Below are 21,067 nucleotides of genomic sequence, written 5' to 3'. Positions count from 1 at the left end.
CACAACATTACATGACATGACATAAAAACAGCATAAAATGACATGACATAACAACATAACAGCATAGCATGACATGACATAAAAAAAGCATAAAATGACATGACAACAATATACCACAAAATTACATAGCACGACATTACATGACATGTCAAAAGCAGCATAAAATGACATGACATGACATAACAATAACACAACATAACATAAGATGACATTACTTGACATGACAAAAAACAGCATAAAATGACATCACATACCATGGCTTGACATGACATAAAAAACTGAATAAAATTACATGACATTACATGACATAATGCAGCAAAACCCATTACATGGCATGACATAACAACAGCATAAAATGACGTCCTGACAGAACAATATTACACAACATAACATGACATGACATAAAAACAGCATAAAATGATGACATGACATAGCAATATAACACAACATAACATGACATGACATAAAAAACAGCATAAAATGATGACATGACATAACAATATAACACAACATAACATGACATGACATAAAAACAGCATAAAATGATGACATGACATAGCAATATAACACAACATAACAACATAACATGACATGACATAAAAAACAGCATAAAATGATGACATGACATAACAATATAACACAACATAAGATGACATTAAATGACATAACAACATAATTCAACAACAAACAATATTACATGACATGAACAGCATAAAGTGACATGACATAACAACAATATAACACAACATAACATGACATAACATGATATAAATAACAGCATAAAATTACATAACAACATAGCATGACATGACATAGAAAGCAGAATAAAATTGCATGACATTACATGACATAACAACACATTTCAGCAACAAACAATATTACATGACGACATAATGAACAGCATGAAATGACATAACAACAATATAACACAACATGACATTACATGATAAAAACAGCATAAAATGACATAACAACATAGCATGACATGACAGAAAACAGAATAAAATTGCATGACATTACATGACATAACAACATAATTCAGCAACAAACAATATTACATGACATGAACAGCATAAAGTGACATGACAAAGCAACATTATAACACAACATAACATGTTATAAATACCAGCATAAAATGACATAACAACATAGCATGACATGACATAGAAAGCAGAATAAAATTGTATGACTTTACATGACATAACAACATAATTCAGCAACAAACAATATTACATGACGACATAATGAACAGAATGACATGACATAACAACAATATAACACAACATAACATAACATGACATTACATGATATAAAATCAGCATAAAATGACATAACAACATACTGTAGCATGACATGACATATAAAACAGAATAAAATTGCATTACATGATATAATATAATGGAGCAAAACACAACATGACATAAAAAACAGCATGACATGACATAACGCAACACAACATGACATAACATGACATAACATGACATGACATAAAAGGCATAAAATATATCACAATCTTAAGACTATTTCAATAAAATAAATAATAAAAAAGCAAACACAACAAAGCACATACTTACTCATTATTGTCCTTACACAGTAACATAGAACACATTTAGTTACTTTTATTTACGTGACTTAAGATTGTACTATATTACTTTTAAAAGTAACTTAACCCAACACTGCATAAGAGACACACTGATAGCAGAATAGCTCCACTGAACTAATTGTTTGTGGCACGTCGTCACGTGATTTCTGGATGCCTCCGCCGCGTCATGTGACCTGTGATTGACATCTGGACACTTTTCCTGCTCAATCTCAGAGGGGAAAAAACGCTGTTAAAACTGTCCAAAACAAAACATCACGGATTTGTAACTCGGATCCGGGACTGAGGAGATTTATTTCATCACGATTACATTTCAGCCACAGAGCTCCGTCGGATCCGGGAAACGTCAGCGGGGTTTATCGGAACTTTTGCTACTCTTTTATTTCGGGAAGTGGATCTGAAACGTTTGTAAGTTTGTTACTTGCTTGCATTGTCACGTTATTTTATTGTTGACGTCAGCAGGACGGAGCGAAGGAGCGCGGGTCGCGGGGAGTTTTGTAGCCGGGCGCGGTGAGGGTCAGGGCGGGGAGCGCACACGGGAAATACCACCACTACCGCGGAGCGCAGAGTTACATAAACCAGTTCAGACAGCTGATTATGATCGTATATCGACACAAACGCGTTAATGAATTCATCCACAGCTGTGTCAGATTATATACAGAAGTCTGTGTAGTTATATTTTCTTAATAATTGTTAAACTTATACAAGGGAATCTGTATTTGGTCGGCTGACTGATTCACCTTTTAAAAGGTCTTGTGGTTATTAGTTATGCAAATATTTCAAAATAATATTACAATTTGTTTGAAACTATATTTAATAGCCAATGATATTTAGCGTTATTTATTGATTTTAGTTCTAGTTTAATTTAGTGACTTAGTTGTTCATTTGCTATATATTGAAGGAGGAAATAATAAACCATAATAAATAATAAATCAAATAGCAACACGTAAAACCAGGGTCCTAAATATCCCAGTTCTCTTAACATTTTAGTATTTTTGTAAGACTCTTTATATCCTTGAAGGCTCTTCCACTGTCATTAAACCGTCAATCAAAGTTATCTGGTCTTTAATAATGTCCTCAAAACATTAGCTTAAAAAATGTGTTTATACGTTGTGCAGAATGTTTATAGTCAATTCTGTTATTTAAAAAAAAAACTCATTTATAGTATGCAAAACATTTTTAGACTTTGGAATCTTTCTTTTTACAGAATGATAAAATTAACTTTCATGAAAAAATACCATAGTAATTTACAGTCAGCACTAGAGTGCTTTTGAACTATAAAGTACTTGATTTGAGCTGTTGTGGTAATTCTATAGACACTATAGTAACACAACAATTATAATAACATAAACAAATTACCCAATACTGTTTCTATAGCTATAGCTAGGGCCAGACAGAATCTGCTGACATTTTTTTGCTATTTCTGCTGAGAATTTTGTAGAAATTGGTTGATGCGGAATGATTTATATTAAAAACTTCATATATGTAATAAAACAATAATACCTTTTTAAACTTTTATTTAATGTTTGTAATGCAAATCCAATTAGATCCACTTATTTGGTAAACAAGGTCTCTCATATAATATCTACTACAAGACAGAAAATATTACTGTACGAACTGTATTGTAAATAAATTACATGAACAATTTCATATTAGTCAGTAATATTACTGAAATCAATTTAAAAACGGAATAAATTGAGACAGATTTACATAAGTAAATAAATAGACTCAGTGATGGGCTAAAAATCTGTGGAAATCTGCTGAATTCTGCCTGCAGATTCTGTGTGGGCCTAGCTATAGGGTATATTATTGGGTATATAGTAGGCATGGGATGATAACCATTTTAAAGGTATACCGCGGTCAAGGTTTTAAAACCACCAAAATATTTTGTTATACTGTTCCTAAGGTATGTGTAAGATTTTTTTATTTAAATTTTTTTTGTTTGTTTGTTTGTTTTTTTAGGACAACAGTATCTCCAGCAGAAAAGATATCCAAAGATGTCATATTAAATTGTACAGAAATCTGTGTTTTATAACTAATAAAGACAGCAGAAGTTAATGATTTATTTGAATTATTCAGCCTGGCATGTTTACTGCTCCAAAATATTATACATGTTTCTCAAATATATTGTGTTCAAAGGGGAAAAAATAGTTTAGTTTACCCAGATATTTAAAAGAACTTATTTTACAGCAGTAATCACCATACCGTGAAACTGCGATATTTTTATCCAAGGTTATCATACCGTCAAGATTCTGACGGTATGATAACCTTGGATAAAAATATTACAGTTTTGCGGTATTATGATGCCTAGTAAACAGTTTCACTGTAGTAAATACTCCAGTATACTGTAATATTCATTAACAATGGTTGTAAATACTATAATATAAACAGGATAATACACTTTTCTATAGTATGGTTCAAAAACGCTATAGAATTGAATATAAACGACTATAGTATTTGTTCATGTGAGGAACTACCAGCATTTTGAGACAACAACATACACTGAAAAAAGTGTTGCTTGCAAAACTGTCGCAAACAATTTATTTGTGTTGAATTTAAACAAACAAATTAAATTGAGCAATGTTCAACTTAATTAGTTTGTTTAAATTCAGCCCAAATAAATTGTTTACAACCACTTAACGTAAAAAAATTGAGTAAATCCAAGGAATCATCTTCGAATAATTTTTTTCAGTGTATTGTCAAAATTAAATTAATGTCTGTGTTGTACTTTTTTAATTTATTGAACATTGCATAAAATACATAACGGTGTTGTTTTTTTACATGTTAGTCCATCAATTAGTCCATAAATTTCCAGATGAATACATTGTAATGCATGTTGAACACAAAAACACCCTTAAGACATAGAGAAAATAAATAAATAGATAAATAAAAATAGATAGGGACTAGACAAAAGTTATAATCTTTTTTAAATTCACCTATGAAATCTTGTGTCCTCAGGCTGGTCGACCTGGAGCCTGAGCCGAGCCCCAGATTGGGGGGTGATGATGGGGGTCAGAGGGAGAAAAAGCCCCCGGATGAGGCCGGAGCAGACAGACGAGAGGCGTACAACATGTCCCGTCTGCGCAGCTCTTCTCTGGAGATCAAGGAGAAAGGCACAGAGTTCCTCCGAGAGCAGCTGGATGCAGCACAGAAGGTAGACATCAGCTCTTGACGTTGGAAAAAAAAAGACATTGCAATATTTTATTTGTAAGTAACTGTTAATTTCTGGGTGAACTGTCCCTTTAAGAGACGTCTCCAATCAGGATTATAAAGCTCGGGACCCTCTCAAACAGTATATTAGAGAACACTTGTTATCTGATGCAGACTAACTCCCAACAATAAGCTATATGAACATTTTTATTTTATTATTATTATTTTTTGTAATGTGTACTGTGCATTTAATCACTGTTTTGGCCAGTTTGTGAGCTTATTTGCATGTAGTCTCTCTCTTCTTGTTATTTTATTTTTATTATTATTATTTCTAAAACTCATAAATGAAGTTTAACAAATGTTTTTAACCTCAAAGTAGTTTTGGACTTGTGAAAAAGTGTTAATGCGAATAATAGGAAATCTAAACGTATTTCCCTGAATAAACTCTGAAGTAACAAACATTACACCCACGTGTCAGTGCCAGTGGTGAAGTGGTTAGTGCGTGCTCATGGCGACCTGAGTTCGATTCCGCCTTGCGGTTCTATGCCAATCCTTCCCCTCTCGCTGCTCCTCATGCTTTCCTGTCAATTCTTTCTACTGTCCTAACGAATAAAGGTGAACCCCCCCCCCCCCCCCCCCCCCCCCCCCCAAAAAAAAAAAAAACATATTAAAAAAAACATTACACCCACGTGACCAATCAGCTGTCTCCATTACGCTTGCCTTGTTTACTATTGGTTGCTCTTTTTTTCTAGGATATTCATTCATTCATTCATTCATTCATTTTCCTTTGGCTTAGTTCCCTTTATTCATTAGGGGTCACCACAGCGGAATGAACCACCAACTTATTCAGCATATATTTTACACAGCGGATGCCCTTCCAGCAGCAACCAAGTACTTAGAAACATCCATACACACTCATTTACAAACACACTCATACACTACAACCAATTTAGTTTATAAAATTCACCTATAGCGCATGTGGTTGGACTGTGGGGGAAAGCGGAGCACCCGGAGGAAACCCACGCCAACACGGGGAGGACATGCAAACTCCAGACAGAAATGCCAACTGGCCTAGTCGGGACTCGAACCCACGACCTTCTTGCCGTGAGGCCAGAGTGCTAACCACTGAGCCACCGTGATGCATTAATGCACTACTTACACTATTTCTACTACAAAACGGTGTAAAATAGTGCATAAGTGTGCGATTTGGGACACACCTACAGCATTCAGTGGGCGTATATCTGAATCAGAATGTTTTGAATATATTAAAAAATGGGGCGGGGCTTTGTCAAACCATACTTGATATAAACAAAACACAATTGGATATGAATATAGGCTCTGTATATTGAAATATAACTATTTTATAAAATACAATTATAAAATAATAATAATCTGCATTTATCTACAATCCAAAATAATTAGCATCATTAATAATGTATTAAAAATATTGGATACTTTAAAAGGGGGAGAAGCTTTTCTGTTTGCCCCGCTCTGTCATGCATGAAAGAACGCATTTCAGAAGAGCGTTTAAGTTTAATTTTACACACTGCATTCTGTGTTTTCAGGAGCTGAAGCTGAAGGATGAAGAGTGTGAAAGACTGTCTCATGTCAGGAATCAACTGGAGCTGGAGCTGGAGGAACTGACTGCCAGTCTGTTTGAGGTGGGCGGGGCTAACGTGACATCATCACCGACAGTAGATTGACGCTGAACAGAGAAGACCACTGATTAATTTACAGGTTTCTCGGCAGCAGAAGTCATTATAGTTCGAGAGTAGTAAATAGGAGAGCACCACAAATACATATTTTGCATTCATATTTGCTCAGATCATAAAAGAAAAACAAAAAAAAAATGGTCACTTCTCAAAAGCGCAATTAAAGGGACAGTTCACCCAAAAATAAAAATTGTCATTATTCATTTACTATTCATTTACTCGTCCTTCTGAAACTGAGCGTCTTTCCCCTGTTGAACACAAAGGAAGATATATTGAAGTATGCTGGAAAAAAAACACTACCAAAGTATTTATTTTGTTCTTACTGTGGATGTTAATGGCTGCTTTTTCCCAGCATTCTTCAGACTATCTTCCTTTGTATTCAACAGAAGAGTTTTTGGGTGAACTGTCCCTTTAAATGTCCCGTGAAATGCTTTGAAATGTGCATTTTTATTCAGTGTTTGACGTAATCTCAACTAAAATATATGATGAGAGGGCAGGACATAGAGAAGCTCCACCCATTTATTAAAACAGCCAATAGCGTTTTGTTTTTCTCACAGCTCTGCCAGTGAGAGTGGTTGAGCTCAAGCGCATCAAATGAAAAGCAAGTGAGAAGAAGGGGGTGGGGCTTGCCAGATACTAGAGAGGATCTGATTGGCCAGAAGATTTGATTAGAAACTGAAATATGAGGTGACATGAAAAAAAACGTTGATCCATTTAGGTGGAAATGCCAAACTACAAGCTTTGGATGTTTATATCTTCTAAATTAGAATTTTGTTATTGTTCTGGTGCACACTAGATTATAAATATCCTTATAACTAACATGCTGATATTTGCATCTAGATAACCGACCTTTAATAATGTCACAGACCTGTGTGTGTGTTTATCTTTCTTTTCTAGGAGGCTCATAAGATGGTTCGAGAGGCCAACGTGAAGCAGGCAGCGGCTGAGAAACAGCTGAAGGAGGCGCAGGGAAAGGTGCTTCTCGCTCTGAACATCTCTATTCAATTCAAGCTTATTTCTATAGCGCTTTTCACAATTATTAGTGTTTCAAAGCAGCTTTACAAAAGGTGCACATTATTACATTACAATCAAAATCAGAAAAGTTATGCTTATTAGTTACTATAACTTTAATTAACTAATTTATAATGACTTTATCAGTTAAAGTTATATATACACTCACCGGCCACTTTATTAGGTACGCCTTACTAGTACCGGGTTGGACCCTATTTTGCCTTCAAAATCTCTGAGGAATATTTAAGGCACTTCTGGTCCATATTGACATGATAGCATCACACAGTTGCTGCCGATTTGTCGGCTGCACATCCATGATGCGAATCTCCCGTTCCACCACATCCCAAAGGTGCTCTATTGGATTGAGCTCTGGTGACTGTGGAGGCCATTTGAGTACAGTGAACTCATTGTCATGTTCAGGAAACCAGTCTGAGGTGTGTTATCCTGCTGGAAGTAGCCATCAGAAGATGGAGACACTGTGGTCATAAAGGGATGGTCAGCAACAATACTCAGGTAGGCTGTGGCGTTGACACAATGCTCAATTGGTACTAATGGGCCCAAAGTGTGCCAAGAAAATACCCCCCACACCATTACACCACCACCACCAGCCTGAACCGTTGATGCAAGGCAGGATGGATCCATGCTTTCATGTTGTTGACGCCAAATTCTGACCCGACCATCTGAATGTGGCAGCAGAAATGGAGACTCATCAGACCAGGCAACGTTTCTCCAATCTTCCATTGTCCAGTTTTGCTGAGCCTGTGTGAATTGTAGCCTCAGTTTCCTGTTCTTAGCTGACAGGAGTGGCACCCGGTGTGGTCTTCTGCTGCTGTAGCCCATCGGCCTCAAGGTTGGACGTGTTGTGTGTTCAGAGATGCTCTTCTGCAGACCTCGGTTGTAACGAGTGCTTATTTGAGTTACTGTTACCTTTCTATCAGCTGGAACCAGTCTGGCCATTCTCCTCTGACCTCTGGCATCAACAAGGCATTTGCGTCCACAGAACTTGTGCTCACTGGATATATTCTCTTTTTCAGACCATTCTCTGTAAACCCTAGAGATGGTTGTGCGTGAAAATCCCAGTAGATCAGCAGTTTCTGAAATACTCAGACCAGCCCGTCTGGCACCAACAACCATGCCTCGTTTAAAGTCACTTAAATCCCCTTTCTTCCCCATTCTGATGCTCGGTTTGAACTGCAGCAGATCGTCTTGACCATGTCTACATGCCTAAATGCATTGTGTTGCTGCCATGTGATTGGCTGATTGGAAATTTGCGTTAACGAGCAGTTGGACAGGTGTACCTAATAAAGTGGCCGGTGAGTGTATAAACACAGTTAACTAAGATTTTAGTTTACTAAAAAGATATGTCTCTAATCTAGTTTTGAACTAAGAGAGACGTTATCAGGAAGGTTATTCCAGAGTTTAGGAGCCATATATGAAAATGCTCGACCTCCTTTAGTGGACTTTGCTACTCTGGGTACTGCATCTCTAAAATCTGAACCTGTCTGTCGTGTTAGATCGACGTCCTGCAGGCGGAGGTCAGTGCTTTGAAGACCCTGGTGTTAACCTCTACACCCTCATCCCCGAACCGCCAGCTCCACCCGCAGCTGCTGTCGCCGGGCTCCAGTCGGGCCTCATCTCGACCCTTTGGACACACGCGCAACAAGAGCGCCAGCGGAGCCCTGCAGACGGAGCCCGCAAACCCTGAGAAAGACCCAGACCACCACGACAGAGAGGTACACATACACTCATGACTGTAGCTGAGTGAAAAAAAAAATTCTGAATGCTTAATTCTGATTGGCCAATGAACAATCTATGGCGTGCTGTTGTTTTCAGATAAATGCACAGCTGAAGTAGGTTTTGGCTGCTTCATATCACTACACTGAATGATTTCTGTTATGCCACAGCTACATTTAGAAATAAAGCAATTGACTATCTTCATGAACGGATCATTGAATCAATCATTAAAACAATTTGTTCAAAACAAAAGATCAATCTAGTGCCTGTTTTTTGTGAATCGCTCAAATGATTCATTCAAAATGGCTGATTCATTTAGAAGCAAAGCAAGTGCCTGTCTTTATGGATGGGTAATTGAACGATAAACTCAAATCATTCATTCAAAACAGCTGATTCATTCAGAAACAAAGCAACTGGCTGTCTTTATGAATGGGTAATTGAATGATAAACTCAAATGATTCATTTAAAACAGCTGATTCATTTAGAAACAAAGCAACTGGCTGCCTTTATGAATGGGTAATTGAACGATAAACTGAAATGATTCATTCAAAACAGCTGATTCATTTAGAAACAAAGCAACTGGCTGCCTTTATGAATGGGTAATTGAACGATAAACTCAAATGATTCATTTAAAACAGCTGATTGATTTAGAAACAAAGCAACTGGCTGTCTTTATGAATGGGTAAATGAACGATAAACTCAAATGATTCATTCAAAACAGCTGAGTCATTTAGACACAAAGCAACTGGCTGTCTTTATGAATGGGCAATTGAACGATAAACTCAAATGATTCATTCAAAACAGCTGATTCATTTAGAAACAAAGCAACTGGCTGTCTTTATGAATGGGTAAATGAACGATAAACTCAAATGATTCATTCAAAACAGCTGAGTCATTTAGAAACAAAGCAACTGGCTGTCTTTATGAATGGGTAAATGAACGATAAACTTAAATGATTCATTCAAAACAGCTGATTCATTTAGACACAAAGCAACTGGCTGTCTTTATGAATGGGTAATTGAACGATAAACTCAAATGATTCATTCAAAACAGCCGATTCATTTAGAAACAAAGCAACTGGCTGTCTTTATAGATGGGTCAGTGAATATTAAACTCAAATGATTCACTCAAAACAGCTGGTTCATTTGGAAACAAAGCAATTGATTCCCTTTATGAGTGGATAATTAATTTATTAATCAAAACAAATAGTTCAAAACAAAGGATTCATTTATGAAGTAGTTGAATTGTCTTTATGAATGACTCAGATGAATACAGTGACTCAGAGACTGGTTTTGATGTTTACCTGTGTAATGACAGTGTGATCAGTGTTTTCTTGCTGTTCTTCTTCTTTTTTTTCCTGCTCTGTGTTTCTCTGATGTCTGCAGCTCCTGTCTTCCTCTCTCTCACACTGTGTGTCTGATTCCTGACCTGTCTGACCTCTGCTGCCAGGGGCTTCCTGTTGCCAGGTAACTGCTTGGCAGGTCTCCATGGCAACAGGGTACCAATAGTTCCAAAAATATGCTGGAAAAAATAAGATGCATTAAAACTATTTACATTGAGAAATTGCTTTTTAGGAAGGAATATCTAAACTGTGGAGCAAATGACTGCCTTTATGAATGACTTAAATGATTCATTCAAAACAGCTGATTCATTTAGAAAAAAGCAACTGGCTGTCTTTACGAATGAGTCAGTGAATCAGAAATTCAAATGATTCATTCAAAACAGCCGATTCATTTAGCAAAAAGCAACTGGTTGTCTTTACGAATGAGTCAGTGAATCATAAATTCAAATGATTCATTCAAAACAGCTGATTCATTTAGAAACAAAGCGACTGACTGTCTTTATGAATCATAAACTGTGTGTTGATTGAATCATAAACTCAAATGATTCATTCGAAGTAATTGATTCTCTTTATGAATGGATCATTAAATTATTAATCAAAACATAGTTCAAAACAAAGGATTCATTTGGAAACAAAGCAGCTGACTGTCTTTATAATTAAGTGCTTGAATCAAATTCAAAAGACTCAAAATAGCTGATTCATTTAGAAACAAAGTAGCTGACTGTTTTTTTTTTGAGTGAGTTATTGAATCATAAATGCAAACGATTCATTCAAAACAGCTGATTCATTTAGAAACAGTGACTGGATGTCTTTATGAATGGGTTAGTGAATCATAAATTCAAATAATTCATTCAAAACAGCTGATTCATTTACAAACAATGCAACTGACTGTCTTTATAATTGCCTGATTGAATCAAACTCAAAAGACTCCTTCAAAACAGCCGATTCATTTAGAAACAAAGAAAGTGACTGCCTTTATGAATAGGACATTTAATCATAAATTCAAAGGATTCAGTTAAAACAGCGAATTAATTTAGAAACAAAGCAGCTGGCTGTTTTAATGAATGAGTCATAGAATCATAAACTCTAATGACTCCTTCAAAAGAACTGATTCATTTAGAAACAAAGCAACTAGCTGTCTTCACGAATGAGTCACTGAATCATAAATTCAAACGATTCATTCAAAACGGCTGATTCATTTAGAAACAAAGCAGCTAACTTTTATGAATGAGTCATTGAATCAAACTCAAATGATTCATTCAAAACAGCTGATTCATTTACAAAGCAAGCAACTGTCCATCTTTATGAATATAAATAATGCTTAGATTAATCTAGACTGAGTATTAATAATGTGTGTGTTGTCCAGCTGGACTCAGTGCTGTTTGCAGAGTTTCTGTCCTGGAAGGAGTGTCCGAATCTGGAGCGATCGTCTGCATTCATCAGTCGTGTCTACAGAGAGGACATCGGGCCCTGTCTGTCCTTCACCTCCGCTGAGGTCAGTGTGTGTTCACATCCGTTCACGTCTCATCACAGGCTTCTCTGACGCTCAGTTTCTGCTCTCGTCCAGCTCTCTCAGTCGGTCCAGCGCTGTGTGGAGAATAACTCTCTGACCATTGAGCCCGTCATCACATCCTCCCTGCCCACTGACAAAAACATCCTTCAAGGAGGAACAAAGTAAGTCACAGATGGACGAAAGTAACCGAATGAACTTCATGAATGACTCAAATGATTCGTTCAAAACAGCAGATTCATTTATGAATGAAGGTACTGACTTTCTTTATGAATGACTCAAATGATTCTTTCAAAACAGTTGATTCATTAAGAAGCTAAGCAAATTTATTACATCTTTAAGAATGAATCATTGAATCCTTCACTTATGATTCTTTTAAAAAAACATTCATTCAGAAAAGAAACTGCAGTCTAGATGCACAAATGTTTGTTTGGAAATATTTTTATTAGCAAAACAAGAAAAAATGTACAATATTGTGTCTAAAATGTAACACACACCACATTAACTTCTCATTTCTCGTCTTAATTTTGTGATATTGTGCTGATATTCAGATAAACAACACTTGTGTGATACATACACTCACTGGCCACTTTATTAGGTATGCCTGTCAAACTGTTCGTTAACGCAAATTTCTAATCAGCCAATCCCATGGCAGCAATTTAATGCATTTAGGCATGTAGACATGGTCAAGACGATCTGCTGCAGTTCAAACCGAGCATCAGAATGAGGATGAAAGGGTATTTAAGTGACTTTGAACGTGGCATGGTTGTTGGTGCCAGACCGGGTGGTCTGAGTATTTCAGAAACTGCTTATCTACTAGGATTTTCACGCACAACCATCTCTAGGGTTTACAGAGAATGGTCCGACAAAGAGGAAATATCCAGTGAGCGGCAGTTCTATCGATGCAAATGCCTTGTTGATGCCAGAGGAGAATGGCCAGACTGGTTTCAGCTGATAGAAAGGCAACAGTAACTCAATTAAGCACTCGTTACAACCGAGGTCTGCAGAAGAGCATCTCTGAACACACAACACATCCAACCTTGAGGCAGATGGGCTACAGCAGCAGAAGACCACACCGGGTGCCACTCCTGTCAGCAGATATCAGGTAACTGAGGCTACAATTCACACAGGCTCACCAAAATTGGACAATAGAAGATTGGAGAAACGTTGCCTGGTCTGATGAGTCTCCATTTCTGCTGCCACGTTCAGATGGTCGGGTCAGAATTTGGCGTCACAACATGAAAGCATTGATCCATGGATCAATAGTTCAGGCTGCTGGTTGTGGTATAACCTTGGCACACTTTGGGCCCATTAGTACCAATTGAGCATCGTGTCAACACCACACCCTACCTGAGTATTGTTGCTGACCATATCCATCCCTTTATGACCACAGTGTACCCATCTTCTGATGGATATTGTACTTCCAGCAGGATAATGCACCATGTCATAAAGTGCGAATCATCTCTGCAACTGTGTGATGCTTTCATGTCAATATGGAGCAAAATCTCTGAGGAATATTTCCAGTATCTTGTTGAATCTCTGCCATGAAGGATTAAGGCAGTTCTAAAGGCAAAGTGGGTGCAACCCGGTACTGGTTAGGTGTACCTAATAAAGTGGCCAATGAGTGTATATTACTGAACTGTTTTATATCTTAAGACTATATAAACATAAACCCACAGGCACATTTTCTGCTTTTCATAAATCAAGCGGTTGATGATGTTTTAATCAGACTTGCATCTTTCTTTAATTTCTGTTGATTTGGTGTTTTTTCGCAGCGGTTGCTGGACACCAATAGAAACGTAAGTCATTCATAAAAGCAAATGGGCATAAAATACTGTTTACACAAACTAACACATTATACTGTCAGTTCCTGTCTGACTAAATATTTATTTATTTATTAATTTATTTTTATATATTTATTTATTTAGTCATTTACATATTTATTTATTTATTTATTTATTTTAATGTGTTTATTTTCTTTAAATGCATGCTAAACACATTTAATATATGTTTAATATATATTATATTAAATATATTTAAATGTAATAAAATAATGTACAAATTAAAATAATATTTAATTGTTTGTTACATTTTTGCAAAAATAAATACGATTAATATTAAGTTAACATAAAAAAGTTAATATAAAAAATGTCAAATTAAAATGTCAAAATGTTTAAAAGGATAATTGTTATTTATCAATTAAACTATTATTATTCCTTATTTTATTTATTTATTTAAATGCATGCTAAATGTTTAAATATAATAAATAAATACATTTAAATGTAATAAAATAATGTACAAATTAAAATATAATTAATAGTTTATTTGTTGCATTTTTGCAAAAGTACATGATTAATATATAAATACCTTCATGTAAAGTATATATTTTATTTATTTTTTTAATTTATTTTATTTAAATGCATGCTAAACACATTTAATACATGTTTATTATATATATTATATTAAATTAATATATTTAAATAAAATAATGTACAAATTAAAATATTTAATAGCTTGTTTAAGTGTTAAATTTTTGCAAAAATAAATACACGATTAAGATGTAAAAGTAAAGATTAAAAAAAGTAAAATTAAATAAAACTATGTAAAAATAGATAATTGTTTATTTATTTATTGTTAATTAGTATTTTTATTTATTAAAATGCATGCTAAACACATTTATTAAAAATTTAAATATATTAAATCAATATTTTTTAATTATATATTAAATATATTTAATATTTAAATATTTTTAAATTATATTTAAATTTAATAAAATAATGTAGAAATTAAAATCAAATTTAATAGTTTGTTACATTTTTGCGAAAATAATTACATGAATAATAATATATGAAAGTAAAGATAAAAATGTCAAATTAAATAAAATGTCAAAATGTAAAAGGATAATTGTTTTTATTTATTTATTTATTTATTTATTATTATTATTATAAATTTTTTATTTTACAACTTTAATAAAACGTCATGTAAATGTAAAAAAAACTGTTTACTGATTATTCTTGTTAATTAAATCATCATCATTAACACCTTATTGTAAATAATATTTGTAGTTTTTAATTCATATTTTCCGTCCTCAGCTTTCCGCTTTTAACGTGTTTGTATTGAAACAGATGAGAGTTAAGAGCAGGTTTTAAGTGTTTGTTTTGCCTGAGCGTGCTTGAATCTGATTGGCTGTTGAGAGTGCTCTGTGGTTTGATTGACAGCTCTGTTGACCAGTGTTGTTCTCTTGTGTCTGATCAGTAAGTGTGCGCTGAGTGGATTGTCCCGCCCCTGCAGACACCGCATTAAACTGGGAGATAAAGAGAATTATTATTATATTTCTCCATCCAGCAGAGCTCGAGTGAGTCTCTCGTCTTCATCGCTGCTTTAATATTCAGTTTATTTGAGGGTCAGCTAATAAACATCAGTGTTTTTTCTCACAGATCACTGCTGTGTGTAATTTTTTCACGTACATCAGGTACATCCAGCAAGGCCTCGTCAGGCAGGAGGGTGAGTCTCCTCACTTTGGCTATTTAAATGATATACAGCTGAAGTCAAAGTTATTCGCCCTACTGTTCATTTTGTTAGTATTTGCAAGTATTTCCCAAATGATGTTTACCAGATTCAGGAATTTTTCACAGTATTTCCTATAATATTTTTTCTTCTGGAGGAAGTCTTATTTGTTTTATTTCGGCTAGAATAAAAGAAGCTTTTAATTTTTTTAATAGCATTTTAACGCCAATATTATTAGCCCCCTTAAGCAAGATTTGTTTCTGATTGTCTACAGAACAAACCACTGTTATACAATGACTTGCCTAGTTAAGCCTTTAAATGTCACTTTAAGCTGAATACTAGTATCTTGAAAAATATCTAGGCTAATATTATGTGCATAAAACTATATATATATACACACACATACAATAAATCAGTTATTAGAAATGAGTTATTAAAACTATTATGTTTAGAAATGTGTTGTAAAAATCTTCTCTCCATTAAACAGAAATTGGGGAAAGAAATATACAGGGGAGCTAACAATTGCAGACTTCAACTGTTTATCCAACAAATGAAAATTTAATTAATTAAATCACAAATCAAATATTTGTCAGTTTGGATATACGTAGCATATAAAACCTTAAATCAAGTTTCAAATAATAGAGTATAATTGTCTTATTTTCAGATTGTATAGATCTCTTATTTTATCAAATTTCATGTATTAATGTTTCTGATAATAAAAATACTGATAATAAAATAATAAAAATAAAGAAATTTTTTCTTTATTTTTAACATTTATTATTGTATCGTTTATTTGAAGACGTTATTTTGTTAATCGATTTCAGACTAGAAGTTTAATGAAAACAATGATTTAGGGTTACAGACTCCTATATTTGTAGGTGTATTTGTGTGTGTGTGTATGCGTATATATATATGTGTGTGTGTGTGTGTGTGTGTGTGTGTGTGTGTGTATGTGTGTGTATATGTGTATATATATACACACGCACACACACACACACACATACACACAGTTGAAGTCAGAATTATTAGCCCCATCTATATTTGAAGAGTTCAGATGAATAAGCCTCTAAATGCCGTCTGAAATTTTCTCCTAAAATGATCATTTTTTTAAGGCTTCTACATTTGTCTTCAGTTATTTCACTTTAAAGCTAATGACAAAAACGTATTCATCCTTATAAAAGTAAACTTACTGAGCCTACGCTCAAGAGTCTGAGAAAAATGCTCATTTTAGAAGAAAAAAGATTTTTTTTCAGCACGTTTTTTTAATCATAATAGTTTTAATAACTCATCTCTAATAACTGATTTCTTTTATCTTTGACATGATGACAGTAAATAATATTAGACTAGATATTCTTCAAGATACTAGTATTCAGCTTAGTGACATTTAAAGGCTTCACTAGGTTCATTAGGGTAAAGTTAGGGTAATCAGACAAGTTATTGTATAATGATGATTTGTTCTGTAGACTATCCAAAACATATATTGCTTAAGGGGGCTAATAATATTGACTTTAAAATGGTTTATAAAATATTAAAAACTGCTTTTATTCTAGCCGAAATAAAACAAATCAGACTTTCTCCAGAAGAAAAAATATTATATGAAATACTGTGAAAATTTCCTGAATCTGTTAAACATCATTTGGGAAATATTTTAAAAAGAATAAAAATGGACAGGAGGGTGAATAATTCTGAGTTCAGCTGTATATATATACACAATACCTATGTATTTTTTGCTATTTTACATTATCATTAATATTGCATAAATGTAATATTTTGTGAACAGTCAGCAAACAACTTAATTTATTATTAATATACTTATTCACTTGTTATTTATCTAACATATTTAGTATTTTGTGAATAAGTTTAAGACTGAGTAATTTATAAAGGAGATTAATATTTCATAATTATTCATTCGATTAAGTAAAATGCATAACTAAATAAAAATAAGAATATACCACTAATCCTAATAAAGCATGTCAGGAGAGATGCTAATGGTGTGTGTTTTGCGTTTTCTTGTGTGTTTGTAGTTCAGCAGATGTTCTGGGAAGTGATGCGTCTGCGGAGAGAGATGAGTGTGGCTAAACTTGGCTTTTTCCACAGCGAGCAGAGCTAAAACGCACACCACCATCATCATCACACACTCCCATGATGCTGTGCTAAGAGTTAGCCTAATATTTTATCCGTAAATGAGCAGTTTTCCGTATTTTGTGTATATTTAATATTTCCATATTAAATATTACAACACTTGAACCCTCATATTCATAATATTTGTCCTCCAGTTTTTAAGAAATTCTGGAAAAATAAAATCATTGTGTTGTATATTTAGCGAATATTACAAAACCAAAATAAAAAAAGTTCATCAAGCATTTTAATAACAACATATAAACGTTTAATAGTATCAGATCTGGAATTAGAATGCAATATTACACAATAAAAAAAAAAACTAGACACTACGCTGCTTTCTGTCCCAGCATGCTTTGTGCCTCAGTTAAAGGTTTACAATCTTCTCCATGCAAGCCTCAATTAAAGAGGCTCGGTCTGTTACTGACGTCACGTATAATATGGATGATCATATAATCTATCAGAGGCACAATTGATGGGGTTGTCCCATGATGCATTTCACTTGTATACAGTAGATAATAGCTATTGCATGATTGACAGTCGCTGTCTGACAGCACAGATACAGTGTTTACAGAAGATCTGGGCTGCGATGGATATTTTATATGAGGTCTACACTCAACTCCATCACTTTAGTGCCATTTATCGCAAGTTAAAACGCCTCGTTGTGTTTAAAACAAGCTTCTTATGTGTTTTCAGCCTATTAAAAGCATGTTCAGAATATGAATGTGTGATTGGTCTTGTTTTTTTGTGAATTACACCATGTCTAATGCTGTGTTCACACCAAAATCACGCTATTCACGCATAAATAGACGTGTGAACATTTTGAGTTTACTCTCTTCATTCGCACATCAAATTCACTACAAAATGCAGAATTGCGTCATGGGCGGGGCTTCTGTCTGCCCAGTGACTCGAGCTTTGTTGCTAAATGGCTAACATGGATTTTACTGAGATAGTAGCTGTGCTTTTTGTGCTTTAGAAATGCTGAAAAACAGTGTAGATTCATTCGGCGCCATGTCTGAGTCCACTAGGTCATGATTTTAGAGGTGCACCCAACTCTGTTAGTTCATCAACTCCTCCAGAAACTATACCTGGATGATGGAGGCTGTCAGCGGTGCCTCTGACTGAGCCAAACCCAGTTTGATGAGCTGTTGTCCAGTGTCAGCAAGAGGATTTCCCCTTGAGACACCAACAACATGCGCTACATCCAGTGGCGTGACGCAAAATGCATGGGCCCACCCGCAAGAGTTAAGGCTGAGGTGAGTTATGATCGCGCAAAGTGAAAACTGGGGGCGTTTATCACGCGGGCCTGGCCCATCCGCTATGCCACTGGCTGTGTCATAATCACGGCCATACTAGAGCAAGCTACTGATTGGTTAACGCAGCATGATTCCAGCGTTAACGAACATGCATAATGCTCAATTTGCACTGCTTAATTTGCGCGAATCGCGTCATTTGTGCTGCTTCATTCGCTCAAATAGCACCGCAGGATGTCTATTCGCGTGTTTGCATTGACTTAACATGTAAATCACTCACGCTTGATGAATCATCCACATCTGGTGTAAACGCAGCATAATAACAGGAGATGCGGCGACGTGCGATTAAAATCTGTTCCATGTTAAAAGTAGTTTTCATCATATCATCTGCCATGGCGATGTGCGAAATTTCTATCTTATAAACTATATTATATTATTACTATTATTTCTGTAACGTTGAGGCAAAACAAGAGCATAAACTACTATGACAATGATCACCTCAGGTACTGATTATGGGCTTTATTCAGTGTTAAATGCTCCCAATGTGAGTTTCAATACAATTTTACATGACATTTGTTGCCATACTACTGAAAGCAGCAGCAGATTGTTCACTTCAGATCTTGAAAGTAAAATAACTAGAGGACGGTTTGAAAATGAAAGTCAGAACTGTGATTCAGTGCAAACCAACAACATCGGACACACAGTAGCCTGTTAATAATGTTAAAGAGGTTTAATATGGGTTAATTAGATTAAATGCCAATTAGTTGGGAGTGCAGTGGCTGGTGTTTAAATGTTTCTGTCGTGTCTCATTGCGTTTGGCGCAGACTCATAAATTGCTTGTCGCTGGAATCTTGTCACGATGCGTGTTGTTAGAATTACCAGAAGCCAAGGGGCAGTTGTGGCCTAATGGTTAGCAAGTTGGACTTGAAATCAAAAGGTTGCAGGTTCAGTTCCCGGTCCTGGCAATTGAAGATTAGGGGAGTGAATAAACCACATTATCCCGTGTGCAATAGCAATAGCTGCCCACTGTATGTGTGTGCTCACTCCTCACTCAAACTGTTGTGTTGCTCCAGAGAGAGATTACACCGCAAGTAGGCTGGGTTTAGGGTTAGTGTAGTAGTGTAGGGTTAGTATTATTAGTAGACGTTAATAATAATAAAACACAACAGGTTGCTATGAGGTTGGGTTTAAGTAGGTGTAAACATTAACAAAACACAAAAGGATACACTACATGACATGTACAAGACATTAAATAAATGAAAGCTCATTCACTCAAGGTGTGTACAGCCCACTTGGAGCTCAAGTCCCACCCACTTGATGTTGACCAGCCCATTTGGAGCTGGCACCGACCCCCATTTATACCCTTCTCCTTGGATGGGCTAAAAGCATAAGACCTTCGCTTATTTTATTTAATTTTTATTTTCCTTTTTTCTATTGTCCTTTTTTATTCACCCCCCCCCCCCTCCCTTTTTATTTATTTATTCATAATTTTTTTTATTTATATATTTTTTTCCTATCAGATGTTGATTGTTTTAAATGGGAATTGTTTTATCGGGGATAGGTAGGATTGTATATGGTGTGTGGGTTGCAGTAAAATGCTGTTTGCAAGAGTTAAAATTCCATGCCAAAAAAATAAATAAATAAAAGCAGAGGACCTTCAAATCACTTCAAATCAAATCAGTCCTAGCGAGGGAGAACTTTAATCCATGAAAAAATGTATCCTATTAATCTACTAGTCTGGTTTAGAAATATCCATATATTTATATTACATACCTTACGTGAATTTGAAGATGAAAGCAAGTAAGACCATAAAAAAGGTCAATATTATTAACCCCTTTAAGAAATTATTTTATTTGATTGGCTACAAGGCAAACCACTGTTATCCAATAACTTGCCTAATGAACCTAGTTAAGCCTTTAAATGTCACTTTAAGTTGAATACTAGTATCTTGATAAATATCTAGTCTAATATTATTTACTGTCATTATGGGAAAGAGAAAAGAAATTGGTTATTAGAAATGAGTTATAACTATTGTTTAAAAAAGAATTCATATTTCACAGTAGGGTTAATCGTCAGCTTAAATATTCCAGTCGAAATATGTGTACAAATTCACGAATACGTGCACAAACG

General features: G+C 34.9%; 1 protein-coding gene across 1 annotated transcript; it reads left to right on the top strand.

Moving 5' to 3' along the window:
• Window positions 1–4,582: 4,582 nt before the first annotated feature.
• On the top strand, window positions 4,583–18,404 carry rab3il1 (RAB3A interacting protein (rabin3)-like 1). Its single transcript, XM_056452091.1, has 9 exons — window positions 4,583–4,754; window positions 6,316–6,411; window positions 7,360–7,437; window positions 8,988–9,206; window positions 11,916–12,044; window positions 12,117–12,223; window positions 15,315–15,414; window positions 15,497–15,563; window positions 17,591–18,404. The coding sequence occupies exons 1-9, from the start codon at window positions 4,671–4,673 to the stop codon at window positions 17,674–17,676; spliced, it is 966 nt and encodes a 321-aa protein (XP_056308066.1). The 5' UTR covers window positions 4,583–4,670; the 3' UTR covers window positions 17,677–18,404.
• The last annotated feature ends 2,663 nt before the right edge of the window (window positions 18,405–21,067 follow it).

The sequence above is a fragment of the Danio aesculapii genome, chromosome 25, assembly GCF_903798145.1.
Source record: "Danio aesculapii chromosome 25, fDanAes4.1, whole genome shotgun sequence".
Taxonomy (NCBI): domain Eukaryota; kingdom Metazoa; phylum Chordata; class Actinopteri; order Cypriniformes; family Danionidae; genus Danio; species Danio aesculapii.
Note: the sequence above shows the minus strand (reverse complement) of the source record. Positions and strands in the feature narration are given on the sequence as shown.

What these genes read in the sequence shown, in the direction of transcription:
- rab3il1 (XM_056452091.1), top strand. Translation starts at nt 4,671, where the DNA reads ATGTCCCGTCTGCGCAGCTCTTCTCTGGAGATCAAGGAGAAAGGCACA. An exon ending in AGCTGGATGCAGCACAGAAG is followed by an intron (nt 4,755 to 6,315) that starts GTAGACATCAGC and finishes CTGTGTTTTCAG; the next exon opens with GAGCTGAAGCTGAAGGATGA. An exon ending in TGACTGCCAGTCTGTTTGAG is followed by an intron (nt 6,412 to 7,359) that starts GTGGGCGGGGCT and finishes TTTCTTTTCTAG; the next exon opens with GAGGCTCATAAGATGGTTCG.